Consider the following 21,343-nt stretch of genomic DNA (forward strand, 5'->3'; position numbering starts at 1 on the left):
CCACTCCCCCTCTGGCAGCACCTGGCTTCTGAATTTGCCGTACTTTTCTCAAGCTAGTTTAGTGAATCAGGAGTCACTGATTGCCTGAATGTCAGCTTACTGCTCTCTGTCAATCAGCTGCACCCTTGTTTTGGATGCCAAAGCCATACTGTCACTCTGCTCTTCCCGAATCTAAAAATTCAGAAGTCCAATGCCACCAGGGCTGGAGTGGACATCGCCGCTGGAGGCAAATTTATGGTTAAACTGTTATAACCGGTTCAGGTAAGAGTATCTCCTAGGCCTCCTGGCACCATAACAATTTCATTTAGATGAAGTTGTTTTGGTGCCTGGAGTGTCACTTTAAATTGACATTTTCTACAAATGTAAATGATGCAAAATGTAAATTTTAGAAAAAAAGATTCCTGTAATTCCTGTTAATGTAGTGTTTTGCCTTAAAAAATGCTTACATCTAATAATTGTTAATCTCGCTCTCATTTCCTTTCCAATTTTTTAGTTCAGCACAGAGCCTGCAAAATAGGGATAAAGGATAAAACACTTTGCTGTTAGCATGGACGGGGAGTGCAATGCTAGCCATAAAAGGCTTAACAATAGCCTAGTGTACACAGGTAAGTCTCTTCTTAAGCACTTCAGAACAGAAAATATGCCAGAACTAGAATTAAATTAATTAATTTGCCTAACTTTTACTGATAGGGAATTAGCATATATGTGCAGGTTAACTATAAATTACACAAGTAAAGTATTGAAATTATGTTAACTCAAAACAGTTGTGTAAAACAATGTATGTATATTTTTTTTACACTATGTTAAGTACCATTTCAGTGTTTTGCATTAGTTATTTACAATGTATTGTAGGGATAATATATCTGATAGTATGCAATTTTTGCATCTTATAAACTAACAATTTGCAATGATTTTGTCAGATCTCCACAATTTCAAATTGAATCTATAATCCTCTTAATGGTTTGTCTTCTACAATGCTTATTGAACAGCCCTTAAAAGACTTCATTCTATATATGTTGCATGCTATGTAAAAATGATTTGAAGTGTATGAAGAAAGTTCGCTGTCAGAGTAATAGGAACTTTCTGCTAAAAGCAATTAACACAATATATACCTCAATGAGATACTTTTGCATACCTTTTATATGTACTGTGGTGTATATGAGATTAACTTCATACATAGTTTACGATTGGTTATAATGAGCCCCATCTGCATACCTCCCAAATGTTCCTACTTAGAAGGGGCAGTCCCTATTTTGGGCTAAATCCCTCTGTCCTTCTTTTCTATCCTAGTATCACTCCTTTTCTAGGAGCTCCATATTGTTGATGTGTCTGAGTGTAGAGCAAAGCTCCACAACAATATTATTCACAGTTTCTTTAAACTACACACTCCTAAAGGTGAAGTGTCCAACTTTGCCCATTTGAAATGTTGGGAGATATACATTTGAATGTCAAAGTATAGACATATAGCTAGGTCAGGAAACTTTTTTGGCTCGGTGCCTACTCTATTTCCTAATATGTCTATGTGGTGGACCACCGTAGTATCACTGCCAAGGATTCCCTTTCCCATAGTTTTATAGCTCCTTGCAGAGAAAGTAAGTAGTATAGCTGATATAGCTTTCACCCCATACATTAGTCGAGACTTGGCTAAGGTATGGTAAATTGTCGGAAGCTTCTGTTGACAAGGTAATTAAGGGGCGCTCCCCCTGGCTCCCAGGTATTGTTCCACACAGTCTGAGGCACCTTCACCCTAAAAAGCACTTTTGTAGCTAGAATGGAAGTAGGGGAAACTCTGGGTGGAAGTTGGACAGGAGTTGGGACTAGCCGCAGCCAGACCGGAGTTCCACATAAGTCCGGCTACAGTCTGTGCGGCTTTCTGGGCTCTGTTTACTGTAGAAGGGCGCTCCAGGGCAGTTGGCTTGGAGGGGCAGGTGCAGGCAACCAAGAGTAATGAGAATCGTCTTTTGGTTGGCAAAACATGGGGAAAGTGCTTTATTTGGAGGTTCGTCATCTGCACTGTTAATTGCCTGCAACAGCCTTCTCCATGTAAATAATGGTTAATAACAGAGCACAAGATAATAACTTCTAGTAAATACACTGTGTTGTCATGTGTTCAAAAATTAAACTTTTTTATAAGTGAAATAACTCAAAATCGCAGAACATTGAGCAGTTACACTGCAAGAGCATGTTCAATACACTAAAACCACGTTAGTAAGCTAAAGTTGTTTTGGTGCTTAGTATCCCTTTAAATAGTGAGTAGTTTGTTAGTGGGCTCAGTGTAATGGACTATGAGATCAAATCAAATTAGGAAATGTAGCCCCTCGCCTGATGTAAAAAATAGATCAGCAAGTTATGTTCCGTTACAGCCCAGCACTCCATGTCTTCCGAATAAAAAATCCCCTTATTGGCAAACCATACCAAAATTTGGACAGGTATTCTGTTTTTAGCAAGCTCTAGTTGTGATGGAGCTCCCATACTCTGGTTGAGTACCTCTGCCAAGTCAGCTTCTTAGCTGCTATCAGGGATCTAGGAACGCTTCAGCCCAGTTGCTGACTGGGGTCACTAGGACTTCTTCCATCTTGGACCAGGCTCTCTCCTTCCAGGCTGTTATCATCCCCTCTGCTTTTCCTTCTTCAGCTCTGCTGCTAAGCAGGTATTCACAAATCTGCCTATACTGTGACCAGCTACTGCCTTTACAAAGGCACTTGTTGGTCTCAGGCCTACTTCTTATGCACATATGGTGACAAACTCACTTACAGTTTAAGCTTACGGTGACAAACTCATTCTAATACAAATAACTAAATCATATGGGGAAACATACAGGAAGTCATAATAACACTGACATATTTCTTAATTGGTAGGGAAGACAATAACTAACACAAAATATCTCATGTGCCTGCAGAAATCGCGATATGCAAATTTACCTGATTATGCGAATTAGTGAGCTTTGTTATTCAGGTAGTGCATATAGCTGTTTCAAGATCCTTACAACCAACTGATAGCGCAGTACAGGCTCCATCCAAATCCACTTAGTTGGTTAAGATCATCAGCAGGAAACGAGAGCACACAAAACAATTAACAATAAACAATTACATTATATACACCATATAATGGGCACAGGGCGACTAAAATATACAAATAAATCAGGGACCTGCATAAAGTGTCCGTCTTCTGCCCCCAGTAATAGTGACTACTGCCATGCTAGCTTTTATATACAGTATGTATTCCTAATATAATCTTACATTTATTAGGTTACTATATTACCTTTGTGTATATTTATTTAGCACAATATTACTTTATTAGTAATTAGCATTACTATGGCACCTCTGGTATTGCACATTTAACGTCTTAGGTACATTGTTGTGTAAATCACCAGGTAAGTCCATTTTGAATCTATTATAATTCATTTTGACCCCAAGTTGCGAACACTATAAAATGTGTATATGTATAAAGGTTGTGAATATTGATTAAGGCGCTGTATGGTATCCACTGCATTTAAACCTGGAGATGCATTGTGTACATTTGTGCTGGTAGAAGTGTATACCTGGGTGCAGTGGTGTATCCTGGTCTTGTTTCTCCATTTCTCCTCTTCCAACTTTATCGTGTGCCCCCACAGGTTCATTTTGTTGTGCTGGAGGACATCCATCTATTTTTATTATGTGTCTGCTTCTGGAGCTATGTGAGCAGACTGTCTTCCATCATTAGGGCAGTCTAAATTTGTATGGATGAATATATTCATTTCTGTTTAAGATGAACGCTCCTAGCAAAGTGATCAATTGGGAAGGTGACTTTTTATTTTTTCCAATTGGAGCTGAAATTAAAGCTCTTACACCAAAAAAAAAAAAGTGAAAAGCAGACTTATAGTCAAATCTTTTATCTTTTCATTCCAGGACAAGGATGGGCCTACTTCAGACAGAAACACGTGATTCTTACACTTGGTTTCCTGGGACTTTCCTATATTCTGATTTTGGCTCTCTTCATAACTGTCTCATCTAGGTGTTAGTATTAGATCATTTATTTTCTGTTTGTATATTTGTGATTAATATTGTGTGCATGTAGTGGAATATTTAAGTGGTGAACAGCCCCATGTTGGAATGTTTTTAGCTGCCAACTTAAAAAAAATAACTTGTCAACTTTCTCCTACTCTTTACTCGTACTACCATCTCGCTAAACTGTATATGCACAGGGAATCATGGGAAATGTCTTTGTTTTCAATCCTTGGGTCAGCAGAAGCTTGCTTTAAATGGAGATAAAGAGGGATTAAAATGACTAAATAAAATAATGTTTCGTTAACTATTACATTGTAACATTAATTCCAAAAAAAAAGTTTCTTTATAAAGCAGCTTTGACATTTTATTCTCCGTTGCCCCCCCCCAGCCTTTCTTGAGGGCCCCCTAACCTGACCAATGTTTGGTGATGAACTTGGGACCTACGGCTACTTACCATTTTTGTGTCCTGCCTGATTTTTGCATACTGCACCGCCATCTTGGTAAAATCCACTATGGTGGCGTGCTGGAAATCTCTGCTATCCTTAGGAATAAGGTTTAAATGCATGCACATTCCTGTTCTTTCAGATTGCGTAAGCGTCATCAGTTTGATGAGGCGATGCAACGCTGGAGGGATGTAAGCAATGGTAACCAATGACAAAGCTGGCAAATGATGTGGTGCTTGTTTAAATCTTCACCTTTTGTCAACCTGTAGTTTCTAAGCAAGAAAAAGTAGTCCCTACTTTTCCTTCTGTATAACTTTATAAAAGAACATAAATTCAACAGAAAAAAAACCCCAAAAAACTAGGCTACCCAGAGGACACAATGGAGCACTATATATATTTTTTCTTTTAAAGTAAAGGCTGCTTGAACTACTTATCATTTTTCATCTTTCCCTGTAAATAATTTATTGTTTAGTGGAGGCAGGTAGGATAAGAATACCTGATGTAAATAAAATTTATTATAACACACATAAAAACCTTACATCAAGGTAAATGGAATGCAACGCGTTTCAACGCTCCTCTTGCATCTTCCTCAGGTGCAAAGACTATCCTATCTATCGGTCTTTTAAATCCGGGTTTGGCGCAGATTTCGGCGGATTTAAAAGACTGATAGGACATAGGATGGTCTTTGCATCTGAGGAAGACGTAAGAGGAGCATTGAAACGCGTTGTGCTGTTGGACTGTGGCATTCCAGTTACCTTGATGTAAGGTTTTTATTTGTTTTATACAAAATGTTATATACATATATTTTAACTGGGTTTGCTTTTCTCCTATTCTATGTGACTACTGGGGATCAAGATACTCATCCTATCCAGTGGAAGTATTGTGTCACACCAAGGCTATACTACCTGACCCAGTTATCATTAACAGGTTCAAGGAAATATGAGTGTGATACCTATTTTATTACCACTCAGTATATTTATATAAGTGTTGTCTGTCACATATTATACACTTTATGTGTTGTGGTTTGTACACACAGATTTTATATCAGATTGTGTGGTGTTTGCGATGTCCACTACCTATTGTTTGCATTTATCTTAAGAGTGGAATTATTTGTGATTTATTCCACAGTGGCACTGACTGCACTTTACTTTTAGCGCCTGGTATGGCATAATGCATGTTGTTTTAGGCCAATGTTCAGGAATGGTTTGAAGGAACATGATAAAGATGTTACAAGGTGTTGCCTTGGCCTCCAAATTCCCCAGAACTCAATCCAGTTGAGCAGCTATTAAGAAAGTGCTGGATTTGTTATTCCAGTCGATGAAGGCCACACCTTGCAACTTGCAGGACTTAAAGGATCTGTCTTGATGCCAGATACCACAATACACATGCAGAGGTCTTGTAAAGTCCATGGCTCACACATAAGAGCTTTTTTGGCAGCTTCCCCGAACCTACAAAATTTTAAGCAGGTGGTTTTAATGTTGTGTCTGATAAGTATACCTTAAATGTCTTATTTATTACTTATTCAGAGTTATCTCTGTCTTCATCATGGGAAGAAGCCTAATTACTAAAAGTCAGTTTAACACATTTTAATGAGCAAAACTTGTTCTAAGTTTGTTAAATCACCTTTTTTGGGGGGTGTAGATAGATGGGAGTACTAAACACTGCTCCCCAAGTCCACAGAACCATGAACTTCCCCAGAGGTCTAGCATTCGGTTGGTAAACAGAACTGTGAATTAATCCGTCACATACCACGTAATCGCAAAGTAGGTCCCTCGTAGCAAATCACATTTGGGATGCAGGAGTAATGGTCCTTTGTGATTTGGGCACAGTCTCAATCACATCCATATTCAAGCCTGATGAAAATAATATAGTATACAAACAGGTCAATAGATACATTATAGTTGTAGTTCGGTGACACTTTGAGTACTAAGTGTCATTATATATTTAACCTTTTTTATTTATAGATTAAAGCTTGTTTTCAGCAATCAACTGACCTTTGACAATGGATTCTGAATTTTTCTTCTCAGTAACATGGTTCTTACAAAATATAATGAAAATAAATATTTTTCATTCTATTTTTTTTTTTCGTGTGTCAAGCATCTACATCTGGTTCAGAAATCCCAACTGAGCTAAGAGAAATGAAGAATGACGGTAAGACAATATGTAAATTTGTTACTGGGACAACTGTTAACATAGACCAGACAATTAAAACACAATTCTAATTTTCACAGAGTCCCTGTTAGTTAGAATAATAGAGCAGCAAGCAAGTGGTTTGGTTAAATACTATTTACACTGATTTTATTTATGCCCGTCCCCCTTTGAAGTTCTCATTCGAGATTTAATTGACTGGCACTTTTATCTGAAAAGGCAGTATTTACATGAAAATGCCTACAGGAACAGGGAGTAGAAACCAAAACAACTACATTAAGCTGTAGTTTTTCTGGTGACTCTAGTGTCCCTTTACGTTATATCATTAAATGTGTGTACATGCCTACTATTTGCATTCAAAAAGAAAAATGTAATGGATAGTCTTTGTGGAAGCAACAGGCAGAGGGAATTAAAAAGGCATTTGCTAGAATTTCTAGATTGAAAGCAAGAAGCAAATTTATGCAAGATTTGTATGATGCACAATATTACATGACATTAGTTGATTTATATTAAAAGCAACTATCGCTGTGCATAACATAAAACCAAAAAATTGTTGTGTTCACAATTATAAAGTGATTGGCTAAACTCCTAAAATGTTTTTTTTTTATTTTTTTTCAGTGGCTAATATTACCCGGAAAATAAAAAAGCTTGAAAAACACCATAAGAAAAATGGTAAGACAGTCTATAATGCAGTAAATTTAACACACGTTATACACAGGCCATGTAACACAGCACAGTGTGTATCAAGAAATGTAATACAGCAGTGCCTTGCAAAATATTCATCCAGATATTCCTCATTTATTGAAGTCTAGATTTAAAATTGATTTTATTTGGTACGTTTACCATTTAATTTAGACAAAATACAAAACATTTTGAAGATGATAAATTATTTTATTGTGACTGTAGCAGAACCCCCGCTAAACTGTGAACTGCCCCGGTTACCCTGCAATGTGTGTTACTTTCCTGACCTCCCTTTCGTGTGTTTTCCCTATCTTGACCCTGTGTTTCATTCGTTGTGTTTGTGGTACTGACTGCTCCCCGTTCGAAAGTACTGCCACGGACGGGACTCCATTCGCCTCCCGAACGGGAACCACCTCGAAATCCCATTTTGAATGTAGTTTTAGAACGTTCGCATTTCATAATGAGGTGTCCAAATCGTTAACTGCAAGGTAAGCCGCGGCACGTGCCTCCCCTGGGTGGCAGCCCGTTCGTTAGATGAATGCCATCCAGGGGGAGCATTCGAGGATTGCTTCCCACCTTGTTCGGTTTCCGAGGACCTCCCCGGCATGTTCACACCAATCAATTAGAACGTTGGCAATTCGCAACATAGTGTGAAACTGCAAGGCAAGTAATTGAGTGCTTCTCTGGGTGGCCAGTTCGAATAGGCGAACGCCGGCCAGGGGGAGCAATTCATGTCCTGAAACGAGACGCTTCCTGGTTCCACACAGGGACCTGCGAAGGGTGTCTGTTTGTGGCAGTTAGCATTCTGGGGGTCCCTGAGATTGGTGGGAACATCTTTTGGGGACAATAGTGGAGGTTGGCGGGCTCTCTGTCACTGGGAGATAAAGAGGCAGGAAGTTTCCCGCACTACAGCCCCCAAATACAGAGGCTTCTGGGAAGAAGACCCCGGGCAGGGGAAAGGCCCTGGGATGGGACACTATGTGGCGGGAACAGTGGACAAAAGGACTGGAGTTCTGTTTCCGTCAGGGGACCCCTGGGAGTGGGAGGGCCCTGTGAGGGGATACTGAGTGGCGGGAACAGGGGACAATGGGACTTGGGTTCTGGTTCCGTTATACGACCCCCGGTGGGGGAGGACCATGGGAGGGGTCAATGTCTTCAGGTGTGTTCCATCTCTTGCATGGGGAAAGTATAAAGCCGCGTGTGGCCAGTAAAGTTGTTGTTGTACCCCTGGAACTGTGTGTCGTCCAGTTACTGGGAGGGAAATGGGTCTGTCCATTTATCAATAGCAGAGGTAACCAGCCACTAAATGTAATCAAACAAAATAAATGAGGTATTTATTGGTATAAAGTATTCAATCCCATTGGTTTTAAACACCTAAATAAGCTACAGTTAAAGCCACACTGGCACTGTCTGGGGACAAATTCGAAAACACCCCCAAAGGTGACATCACCGCTGGGGGACTGGTGGCTGGGATAAAGTAAAGTAAGTAAGGTAAAGGTGAGATTTGCTTATATGAACCTGTCCCTCGTGGGCATGGCCACTTTCCTCTCGTGAGCCCTTTTCACCTCCTGGCACTTCAGCGCATGCACGAGACTACAGCATTGAGGGCTACAGCGCCAATTCCCTGCAGCCATAACCGGTGACAGCTGTCAAGATTGACATTGTGGCTCCGCTCAGAGTCTAAGCAATTCAGGCAGGTGAAATCCACAGAGACAAAGTAGTCCCCTACTTTGTCTCTGTAGATCTCTTGAAATTTTAGTGAAATTCCAACACCGTCAAAATTTTAATTTCATAAAGATTCTTGAACTCTTGAGTCCTTTGTGTTCAAGGGCCGAATTTGTTTCTTCTTTTTATATATACATATATATATTTTTAATGACAGACTTTGTGAATAGACTTTAGTGTGTGATGTTAATATAACAGTAGGATATATACCTTTCTACATATTCAACACATTGTAATTATACAGTTTATACATGCAGATTCAATGTTCTATAATGACAAATTGTATTAGCATATTTATACCTTCGTGTACTTAAGATGTTTATATTTCCACAGGGGTGGACTGTGACTCTGAATGGATTGTATTCAATGACAGTTGTTATTACTTCACTGTTACTAAATCAAACTGGATGAAGGCTAGAAGTCTTTGTGTAAGAAAGGGGAGTGATCTAGCTGTAATTACAAGTGAAATGGAGCAGGTGAGTTATTCCAGCTATTTCATCTATTTCTGATCACTGTATAAAGTTGAGCTATGATAGATTAGAGAAAACTACTAATATTTACCCTTTTCTGTATATAACTATGGCTGCATTGCTACTGCGTTAGCTCCTCTCACTTGGCTAATCAGCCAAGAAATGCTACCAGTCTTAGTTCCATGCCTGGGGCAGTCTCAACACTAGCAATGGGACCTGGCAGAAATTGTATGGAACTCACAGCTGTTCCTACTCGCTCAATTTAACACCTAGGAGAGCGCTTTTTGGAGGGGAGGTAGAGGAGAGACAAGTAAACAATTTCTACCTATGAGTCAGGGGGAGCCCCCTTTTTCCATGAAAAAAAAAACAGACTCTTTCTTTGACCAGCGTTTAGCCGCAACAGCCTGGAACTTCGCACAAGATCGGGATGTGACCTTAGCCCAGTTCCTGTTCGTTCGATGATTTCTCGGGCTAGGCACATCCGATCTAGGTGCTTTTTGGACACCTTGCTTGGGGAGAACGAGATCTACCCGGGGGTGTATGATATGTATATATAAGTATGTTTAAGTGATGATTTTTGTATGTTTTATTATTTGGGCTCCCTGGTGTCTTATAAAGTTAACATTACTTAATTAACCCCTTCCCGACCGCGGACGTACTGGGCACGTCCGACAAAAACGGTCCTTAAGGTCCTTAAAATATATATTTAAAACTACTTGTACTTATAGCCACATAACTTGCAACAACAAAAAAAAGCTAGGAACATGTTAACATCGGGTATTTCTAAACTCAGGACAAAATTTAGAAACTATTTAGCATGGGTGTTTTTTGGCGGTTGTAGATGCGTAACCGATTTTGGGGGTCAAAGTTCGAAATAGTGTGTTTTTTTTTACATTTTTCCATCATATTTTACACATTTTTTTATAGTGAATTATATGATATGATGAAAATAATGGTATCTTTAGAAAGACCATTTACTGGCAAGAAAAACAATATATCATATATGTTGGTATAGTAAATGAGTAAGAGGAAAATTACAGCTAAACACAAACAATGCAGGTAGGTAAAAACAGCCCTGGTCCTTAAAGGACCACTATAGGCACCCAGACCACTTCAGCTCAATGAAGTGGTCTGGGTGCCTGGTCCAGCTAGGTTTAACCCTTTTTTCTATAAACATAGCAGTTTCAGAGAAACTGCTATGTTTATATTAGGGTTAATCCAGCCTCTAGGGGCTGTCTCATTGACAGCCGCTAGAGGCGCTTGCGTGCTTCTCACTGTGAAAATCACAGTGAGAAGACGCCAGCGTCCATAGGAAAGCATTGTTAATGCTTTCCTATGAGACTGGCTGAATGTGCGCGCGGCTCTTGCCGCGCATGCGCATTCAGCCGAGGAGGAGGAGAGGAGGAGGAGAGGAGGCGGAGAGGAGGAGGAGAGCTCCCCACCCGGCGCTGGAGAAAGAGGTAAGTTTAACCCCTTCCACCCCTAGAGCCCGGTGGGAGGGGGACCCTAAGGGTGGGGGCACCCTCAGGGCACTATAGTGCCAGGAAAAAGAGTATGTTTTCCTGGCACTATAGTGGTCCTTTGACTGTAAGAAAATTGAAAAACGGTCTGGTCACTAAGGGGTTAACTAATCTCCCAGACCTAGAGGCGCCAGGGCGGTAACCCATTGATTGTGATACCCTATTGCTATTGTCCCTATAAATACAACTGTTGGTGACAATAAAAGTAGTTTTTTTACCCAGCACTAGTCTTGTCTAGTGTCTGGGTGGAGATATAATTACGGAAGCGCAACTTTCTCCTCAAGAAGAAGACAATAGACAGAGGTACTCAGCTTGAGTACTGGGCTCCGTAAGAAATATTACATGCAAAAGATATATATATTAATGAGAAACGACAGAAAGGACATTTCATCTAAAACTTGCAATATTTTGGCATAATGCTTGATGAAAGTGTTAGCCAAAGCCAGGTTTTGGCTCTGAGGAAACATCCTGCATATTACAGGCTTCATCATCATTGAGCAAATCCTTGATATTGTTCTTCGTTTGCTAGAACACAAAACATTTCTTACAAACGCTAGAAAACAGTTTGGCAAGAGAGTCAGCAAAACATCCTGTTTTATTATACGTATCAGGATGGTGAATTACCGTAATTCCTTTGTAATATTATGGAAGTCTCTATAATTAGTGGCAATAATGTATTTTTTTTTCAGCATTTTCCAGAACAGCCACATGGCTAAAATTCCTGATCTGCAGGCACAATAACTCAATTTGTGACTTGCCTTTTGAAAAGGCAGACTTTAAAAAAAAAAAAAAAAGCACTGGATGTTTAAATTAAATAAATTTCCCCAGGCAGAACAAACATTTTGTATTCTCTTGTCAGTCCAGAGCATCATTAGATTAAAAGCAATCTGGATTTCACCCTTACCAAAGACAGAACACTTATAAAGAGAATGGATGTAGAAAGAGGACACAGAACATCAAGCAAGAAACAGAAACAAATCGTGATCTAGACGAATGTGAATGTATAGCGTGTAAATGCAGCATTGCACATGTTCGACTATAAAACGACATATTGGAAAAACCCATTCCCCCAATAGATGTATTTCGATATAGAACCTTTTTTGAAATTCTTGGTTTCTTGTTTAACCATATAAATTTTTCTACTGCCATTTGAAATTGTATACAAAAAAAGAAGGGAGTTGTAGAGGGATTAATCTCAAGTTATAAAGCCATATAGGCGATATGTAGGATTTAATAATATTGAGTTTGCCCATCCATGATATGGGCAATTTTTTTCCATTCTCCCAGTTTTTAAAAAAGGGTAATTTAATAGATCTTGATAGCTCAATTCAATTATATGTGAAAGGTCCTTTGCGATTTTAATCCCCAAGTAATCAATACACTTATTTTTCTACATAAATGGAAATTTATACCCAAGTGTGCTCATTCTATCTTCATTGATTCCTAGTGCCATTGCTTGTGATTTATTGATATTAAGTCTGTAGTTAGAGTAATCCCCATATATTTTTATCTCTTTTAAAAGAGCATCTTTCGAGGTTTCAGGATGGGTTAATGTCACCGAATATCATCCGCATAAAGACTAGCTTTATTCACGGTATCACCAATAGAGGTGGCCATAATTTTTTTATTATTTCTAATTCTTGTTGCCAGAGGTTCTAGGGTCATGATATAAAGAAGAGGGGCCAAGGGACAGCCCTGTCTGGTACCATTCCTAACTCTGAACCACTTTGAAAAACATCACCCCACTATCTTAGCTGTCGGTTCAGAACACAAGGCCATAATTAATTTTATTATATTATTATATTGTCACCAAAATTAAAACTTTTAAGAATTGCCTCAAATAAAAAGTCTACCCAATCAAATGCCTTTTACGCATCCAGAGAGAGAGTTACCATAGAAATGTTATTAGTCATATGGTTGACGTCCTCTAACAAACCCATCTTGATTTTTATGAATTATAAGTGATATTACCTTCTTAATTCTGTCTGGAGAAAAGATTTTGATATCACTAATAATTAAAGAAATAGGTCTGTGGTTAGATACCAGTTTCACTACTTTCCCTTGTTTAAAAATTGGAATAATGATCGCTTGGAGCAATTCGTTAGGGAATGGTTTATTTTCCAAAATGTCATTAAAAACTTTTGTTAGATTAGAAGAGATAACATGATACATTTTTTAATAAAAATAATTAGAGAAGCCATCTGGGCCCGGGATTTATTCTTTTTTAAATTAAAATTTTTATAGCATGGATGACTTCTTTCATTTCAGTTTGATTTTCTAATGCTTCCCTATGTTTAATATCTAATGCTTGCATCTTTGAAATTTTTAAATAGTCAAAAATTTTCGATTCATAATTTTTTTTTTTTTCACCTATGTTAAATAGGGATGAATAATACTCTCTGAATGCGGAGGCGATTTGATCGGGGGACCTACATTGATTATTTTCTGCTGATATTTAGAAAATTCTCTCCCTAAGATTAGAGTTTTTAAATTGATTAGATAAGAATGTATCTGCTCGATTTCCCTGATAGAACCACTTCTGTTTCCATTTAGTTAGGGTTTTATTTGCTCTATCCACCATTAAGTCTCTAATTTTCCTCTATTTCTAAAATAGTTCCTTGTTCCTTTGGGTAGATTTTCTCTAGGTTATCTAATTTCAAATACAGATCTGCCAGGGATTGATAATTTACTTTTTTTATTATGAGCCTCTATTTTAATTACCGTATTTATCGGCGTATAACACACACTTTTTCTCCCTGAAAATAGGGGTCAAATGATGTGTGTGTTATAGGCCGATATACCGTATTTTTCGCTCCATAAGACGCACTTTTTTCCCCTCAAAAGTGAGGGGAAATGTCTGTGCGTCTTATGGAGCGAATGTGAAGCTTTACTTACCTGTCTTGAAGCGTGGGCCGGTGTTCAGTGCGCACCGCGGTACTGGAACTTCAATTTCAGGTTCCGGTTTCCGGCGGGACTGAAAGGAAGTGCGCACTCAGTGTGCACACTTCCTTACAGTCCCGCCGGAAACCGGAACCTGAAATTGAAGTTCCTGTACCGCGGTGCGCGCTGTGAAGCCGGCCCACGCTTCAAGACAGGTAAGTAATTATGGGACAAGGGGAGGGAAAGTGCACTATGGGACAAGGGGAGGGGGGGACACTATGGGAGGGGGGGGAGAACACTATGGGATGAGGGGGGGAACACTATGGGAGGGGGTGGAGAATACTATGGGAGGGGGGAGAATACTATGGAAAGGGGGGGAACACTATGGGATGAGGGGGGGAACACTATGGGAGGGGGGGAGAATACTATGGAAGAGGGGGTAATTTCCTGAAATTTCCTTCTTAAAATGAGGTGCGTGTTATACGCCGGTGCGTGTTATACGCCGATAAATACGGTATACATCCTCTAATTACGCATTTGTATGCAGCCCAAATATTTCCCAGACTAACCTATTCATTTAAACTCTCCTTAAAATATAGATTAGAGTTCAAAATTATTTTCTCTAATGTTTTCTTATCGTTCAGTATAAAATCTCTGAGTTTCCAATTACCTCTTTTTAGGGTATAATCCATCTCATTTACCATAGTTACCGGGTTATGGTCTGATATAGTTATCTTGTTTACTCCTTTACATTTTTTAACAGTATCACTGTATGACACACACACAGACATACATACATACTGAAATACATACACACAGACAGACAGACAGACAGACATACATACATATACATACACACAGACATACTGAAATGCATACACATACATACATACTGAAATACATACACACAAACAGACATACACACACACTGACATACTTACATACAGATAGACACATACTGACATACATACATGCATACACACACACACACTGACAGACATACATACTGATAGACACATACTGACATACATACATACACTGCGTGCAGAATTATTAGGCAAATGAGTATTTTGACCACATCATCCTCTTTATGCATGTTGTCTTACTCCAAGCTGTATAGGCTCGAAAGCCTACTACCAATTAAGCATATTAGGTGATGTGCATCTCTGTAGTGAGAAGGGGTGTGGTCTAATGACATCAACACCCTATATCAGGTGTGCATAATTATTAGGCAACCTCCTTTCCTTTGGCAAAATGGGTCAAAAGAAGGACTTGACAGGCTCAGAAAAGTTAAAAATAGTGAGATATCTTGCAGAGGGATGCAGCACTCTTAAAATTGCAAAGCTTCTGAAGCGTGATCATCGAACAATCAAGCGTTTCATTCAAAATAGTCAACAGGGTCGCAAGAAGCGTGTGGAGAAACCAAGGCGCAAAATAACTGCCCATGAACTGAGAAAAGTCAAGCGTGCAGCTGCCAAGATGCCACTTGCCACCAGTTTGCCACCAGATGCAACATCACTGGAGTGCCCGAAAGCACAAGGTGTGCAATACTCAGAGACATGGCCAAGGTAAGAAAGGCTGAAAGACGACCACCACTGAACAAGACACACATGCTGAAACGTCAAGACTGGGCCAAGAAATATCTCAAGACTGATTTTTCTAAGGTTTTATGGACTGATGAAATGAGAGTGAGTCTTGATGGGCCAGATGGATGGATTGGTAAAGGGCAGAGAGCTCCAGTCCGACTCAGACGCCAGCAAGGTGGAGGTGGAGTACTGGTTTGGGCTGGTATCATCAAAGATGAGCTTGTGGGGCCTTTTCGGGTTGAGGATGGAGTCAAGCTCAACTCCCAGTTTCTGGAAGACACCTTCTTCAAGCAGTGGTACAGGAAGAAGTCTGCATCCTTCAAGAAAAACATGATTTTCATGCAGGACAATGCTCCATCACACGCGTCCAAGTACTCCACAGCGTGGCTGGCAAGAAAGGGTATAACAGAAGAAAATCTAATGACATGGCCTCCTTGTTCACCTGATCTGAACCCCATTGAGAACCTGTGGTCCATCATCAAATGTGAGATTTACAAGGAGGGAAAACAGTACACGTCTCTGAACAGTGTCTGGGAGGCTGTGGTTGCTTCTGCACGCAATGTTGATGGTGAACAGATCAAAACACTGACAGAATCCATGGATGGCAGGCTTTTGAGTGTCCTTGCAAAGAAAGGTGGCTATTTTGGTCACTGATTTGTTTTTGTTATGTTTTTGAATGTCAGAAATGTATATTTGTGAATGTTGAGATGTTATATTGGTTTCACTGGTAAAAATAAATAATTGAAATGGGTATATATTTGTTTTTTGTTAAGTTGCCTAATAATTATGCACAGTAATAGTCACCTGCACACACAGATATCCCCCTAAAATAGCTATAACTAAAAACAAACTAAAAACTACTTCCAAAAATATTCAGCTTTGATATTAATGAGTTTTTTGGGTTCATTGAGAACATGGTTGTTGTTCAATAATAAAATTAATCCTCAAAAATACAACTTGCCTAATAATTCTGCACTCCCTGTACAGACATGCATACAGATAGACACATACTGACATACATACACATAGACACATACTGACATACACATAAACACTGACATACATACACACACACACGCAGCTAATTTTTCTTACTTTTTTTGCAGGAGGGTGGCTGTGTCTGATGGGAGTTGGCATGGTTCTTCCGTCCTCGCGGCCTGTCTCTCTTCCTGCCCGCACGGAGGGAGCTGGGAGGAAATGACCTGCCGTCACTTCCTCCCAGCACACTTGCGGCTGCAATTTTTTAAAGGGTCCCAGTCGCGCTATTGCATGGCCTCAGCGCGGACCAGGCCCCTGAAGATATAGGGCCCATCGGGTTACCCTAAATGCTAGGCCGGGTTCAGGACTCTGGCGGCCCGCAGGCCGTATTTTGAGGACCCCTGGGCTAGAGTATGCTCCCTTCGAGGTTTCATTAGATTGATCTCCTTGTGAGTTGTAAATTATAGCAGTCACTCCTCTCTGAGTTTGCCACATTGGAATTTTGCGGTTTGTCCGCTTGTGAGTTCTATTAATCCGACATTGTCTTGTTGAAGGGAGAAGCAGGCACTCGCCCTCAGTAGCCAGCATTTCGGATGCTCCGCCCTACGTCATCATGCCATTTTTGAGGCTATATGAGATTCCCAAAATCTAACTGCTAACACTGAGGATAAACTGCTAATTTTAATACGTAATATAATCAGACTATCAACCTAAATACAAAACTATTTGCAAATCCAGGGGTACCTCGGTTAACATAATTTTCGGTTTACAAATGAAAATCCGTTGAAAATAATGCCTCCCAGAGAATGTCCCAGAGAATGTCCCAGAGAATGCATTAAATTCGTAAACCGAGGTACCACTGTAATTATATTGGTTATATAATGGGCAAAAAGATTCAAGAAATAGAGGTACACATACATTGCATTATTGAATATATAGATATCTAAATTATTTAAGTGGACACTCTAAGCATCAAAACAATGTTAGCTTAATGAAGGGGTTTTGGAAGGAGCAAGACAAACCAAGTGTCAAATTGTGCTAAAACGGCTTGACTAATTGTACAGGGCAATTAGGCTGGGATGGGGGAGGGAATGGAACACACGTTGGACATTGAACAAGCACATCCCAATTGTAAAGCCCAGCCATAGAAAGTAATATACTGTATATCAACTATTTTACACCTCTACCGACAGCCACAGTATCTGGGGTCAGGGCCACAGAGGCCAGTTCCAGCCACAACATAGGGTCTCAAGTTAGGTGGCTGGCCTCCAAGCTTCATAAACTATATACTGGAAAGTGTGATTGGGTCTAAATGAAATCTAGGTTTGCTAGATATATTATATTTAAAAAAATTAATAAAAACGAATAAATAAAAACTCCTCAAGAGATGTAAAACACCTTGTGTTTATAAATGTATTTATATGTTTCATGATGTGTTGTGTGTTGGTAAAGTCCATATATATATATATATATATTTCTTCTTTTATTTTTAATAGAAATTTCTGTCTCCCAAAGTAAACAACAACCAGTATTGGATTGGTTTGGGTTATATTGATGAAGGTAAATTGACATGGGTGGATGGAACAGACTACAATGCATCATTTAAGTAAGTTTACATTGTTCAGAAACACTTTGTGCATACCTTAAAAGTATCCCTTCTTTGAAAATATATTGTCTATTTAAGGCCCAAATCCTTCAACCCCTTTTATCTAAGAACTCAAATGCATATTGTGATGGCCACCTGGTTACCCAGCCAGGCTGCTGGACTCCCCAACCTCCCACCTCCTCTCAAACTACTAAAATCACTATTCCCTAACCCTCCAGCCTGTGCCTCCCAGCCCAGCATCCCTCTCCTGCCGACTCATAATCACCATTTGACCACCAGAGGGACACTGAGGTATGGTACGCTTAACCGAGAGCTACATTGAACTAGCCATGTCCGTTTCGGGTGCTTTTTGGACAGAACGGGCATTCCAGAGACCTTTCCAGGGATGTATGGCATGTTGGGGTGCCTCACTGTTTTGTGTGTATTTTCATTTTTTTTTTTTTTAAATATGTTTAGTTTCTGTGTCCGGGAGATAATAAGTTTAACCGAGAGCTGACTCAATTATTTACCAGATACAGAGAAGCCTAGGCGGGTTTATGTTGAATACAATGGATACTCCATGCTGGGGGGGTCTGTGTATAAATTCAGTGTGCCTTGACCTAATAAACCAGTTAATTTACACCCTTCACTAAGTCTCGCCTGAAACAGCGGTACATCCTGCAGGAGAGCTTAATCACTCTGGAACTTCTACATTAAGGGAAGGGGCGACCGAGGGGGTAATAACCCAGCTACTCGTGGGTATACCACCAATAATATTTTAGGGGTTGTAGTGTTGTGCAGCAATAGACACCACAGTAATGTGTTTAATAGGACACTACAGACTGTAGTTGACATATCTATTTTGTATTATGTAGTTAAAGCACAGCACAGGAGAGTGTAATACCCAGGTGACCAGCAGGAAGGGAGCACACAGCATAGTGCTCCCCTCCCACTTGTCACTTTATGTAGCGTGGCTAAGTGAACCGCTGTACAGGATTTTCTGTATCCACTACCAGGTCTGACAGGAAGTACTCAATGAGAGCAACGGACTGTTTCTTGCCACAAACAGCTTCTTGATTAGAGGATATAGAAGATCCTCTATTGCAGTGGTGGTGGAGGGGGGGGGAGGGAGGGGCAGGGGAGAAACCTCTAGGAGGGGGGAGTGGTAGAGAAACAAAAAAGTAGTCTGGGGGAAAGAAACAAGGAGAGACACATAGAGGGCCAGGGGGGGTGAGGGGGGAGAAAGAGACACACAGAGGGGGCGGGGAGAGACAAAATACAGATTAGGGAACAGTGCACACATGCAAAAAATACAGTTTTACAAGGCTACTTATAAGGATAGGCACTAGCTAAGTGTCATGTCTATATTTACATGGTCTTGCCACCTATGCCACAGTTTTACGACATGTTACATAGTTTCATAGTTACACAGCTAAAAAGAGACTTGCGTCCATCAAGTTCAGCCTTCCTCACATGTCTCTTTGATGTGTGATATAACATGCTTCTTTCATGAGTGATATGACATGCCTCTTTCATGTGTGATATTACATGCTTATTTCATGTGTCTTGACTATGTGATATGTTATACCTCTTTACATTTCTGGTGCCCCACATGAGTTATTTATGCCAGAGTAGAGTCTTAGTGCTTATACTTTACTATACAGGTGGTCCTCATTTAGCGACCTACCTGTTTTACGACGGCTCGCACTTACGACCAGGCATAAGTGCGAGCCATCATGGGGATTCCCTGCTCTGATGAGCATGAAACTTCCCCGAACATAGATGAATGCACAAGAGCAGGAAAACCCTTAACTCCTCACTTACCGACCGGGTTGTAGGAACGGAACCCGGTCGGTAAGTGAGGAGTGTCTGTATATGTTTTAATCATAATAATCATTTTTTTGTATTCAACTGTATGACATGTTTCCTGTTACTTCTTTACTGACATAATTATTTTCTTTTCTCTACCTTATTACAAAAAGTGCACTATTTAAATATTTCTATACCTGCGCATTGCTGATTATACTCTTTAGAAAGGTCTCCGTTTGTATTTCTGTCATGCTATATACTATCAAAATAAAGAATGTAAAAAACAAAAACAAATGAGGGTAACATTTTCAAAAAGTGGCTTATGAGAAACACAGGTGAATATTAACAATTACAAAACTTTCATACTCTCTACCTTAACACATGGCAATTCATAAAAGCAATAATATATATCTGTCAACATTATTAGATTTTTTCTACTTCTAAATGCAGCACATGTAATTGTTTTAGAAAAGTTCTCCACCAGACAAATTAATTAAATGCATTTTCAAAAAGGTTGTAATTCAAAGTATGTTCGAAAGAATAGTTTATATTAGGGTTGAGTGAAAACCAGTGTGAGATTTAACAAAAAACTGTTGGATTTGGAATTTTGTCATAGGGAAATTATAGAATGTGCTACATGTATATGCATTTTCTTTCCTACACTGTGATTTAAATCTTGCTTATACCCCTCCCAGATTCTGGAAGAAGGGACAGCCTGAAGAGACCGAGAAAAAAAATGAAAACTGTGTCCGCTTATCGACCGATGGAGAATGGACTAGTGTACATTGCATCAATATTCAAAATTATGCTATCTGTGAGAAAATAAAACAAATATGAGCTGATACGCTAAAAAAAGACCAAAGCTTTTCTCTTTAAATTGATATCTTTACAAATCTTTACAGTATATTACCTATTAATATTATTATTATTTATATAGCACCAACTTATTCTGCAGCATTTACATTATATAAGAGGGTGATGGAACATGAATTGTTTTCCCTATGCAATGCTTAGTGAATATTCCCCTAGACATACAAAGCTATATAAATATTTTATAAATAAATAAAAAAAATCTATATATATATATATATATATACATATATATATATATATATTTATTAACCTATGGTTGTATTGCATAATGAGACGTTGATTTAATAACATATATTATCCCACAGATATCTGGACAGGCCTTCCTTGATGGCTCTGTTGGTGTGAGATGGCAAGGGAATAGAGGTGAAGATCTAATTAAGGCCCCACAGGTTTAACTAGTATACCTGGATATACCTTGTCTAACACTCTCACCTGCGGCGCCAGAAGAGAGGACTTGTCATAGATAAAGGTAAATGAAGGGTTAAAAAGCCTTTGCCTTAGTTAAAGGATCACTATAGGGTCAGGAACACAAACATGTATTCCTGACCCTATAGTGTTAAAACCACCATCTAGCCCCCCTGGGCCCCTCATGCCTCCATAAATATAGCAACATCTTACTGTACTCAAGTCAGAAGCTGTAACTCTGCATGCCGTTTGCC

General features: G+C 39.5%; 1 protein-coding gene across 1 annotated transcript; it reads left to right on the plus strand.

The window, feature by feature from the left end:
* The first annotated feature begins 515 nt into the window (after window positions 1-515).
* Window positions 516-20,743, plus strand: LOC134601265 (hepatic lectin-like). Its single transcript, XM_063445735.1, has 7 exons — window positions 516-605; window positions 3,888-3,995; window positions 6,527-6,580; window positions 7,196-7,249; window positions 9,317-9,459; window positions 17,914-18,023; window positions 20,507-20,743. Exons 1-7 carry the CDS (start codon window positions 548-550, stop codon window positions 20,646-20,648), a joined length of 669 nt encoding a protein of 222 aa, XP_063301805.1. The 5' UTR covers window positions 516-547; the 3' UTR covers window positions 20,649-20,743.
* Window positions 20,744-21,343: the final 600 nt, after the last annotated feature.

The sequence above is a fragment of the Pelobates fuscus genome, chromosome 3 (assembly GCF_036172605.1).
Source record: "Pelobates fuscus isolate aPelFus1 chromosome 3, aPelFus1.pri, whole genome shotgun sequence".
In the NCBI taxonomy this organism is placed as follows: domain Eukaryota; kingdom Metazoa; phylum Chordata; class Amphibia; order Anura; family Pelobatidae; genus Pelobates; species Pelobates fuscus.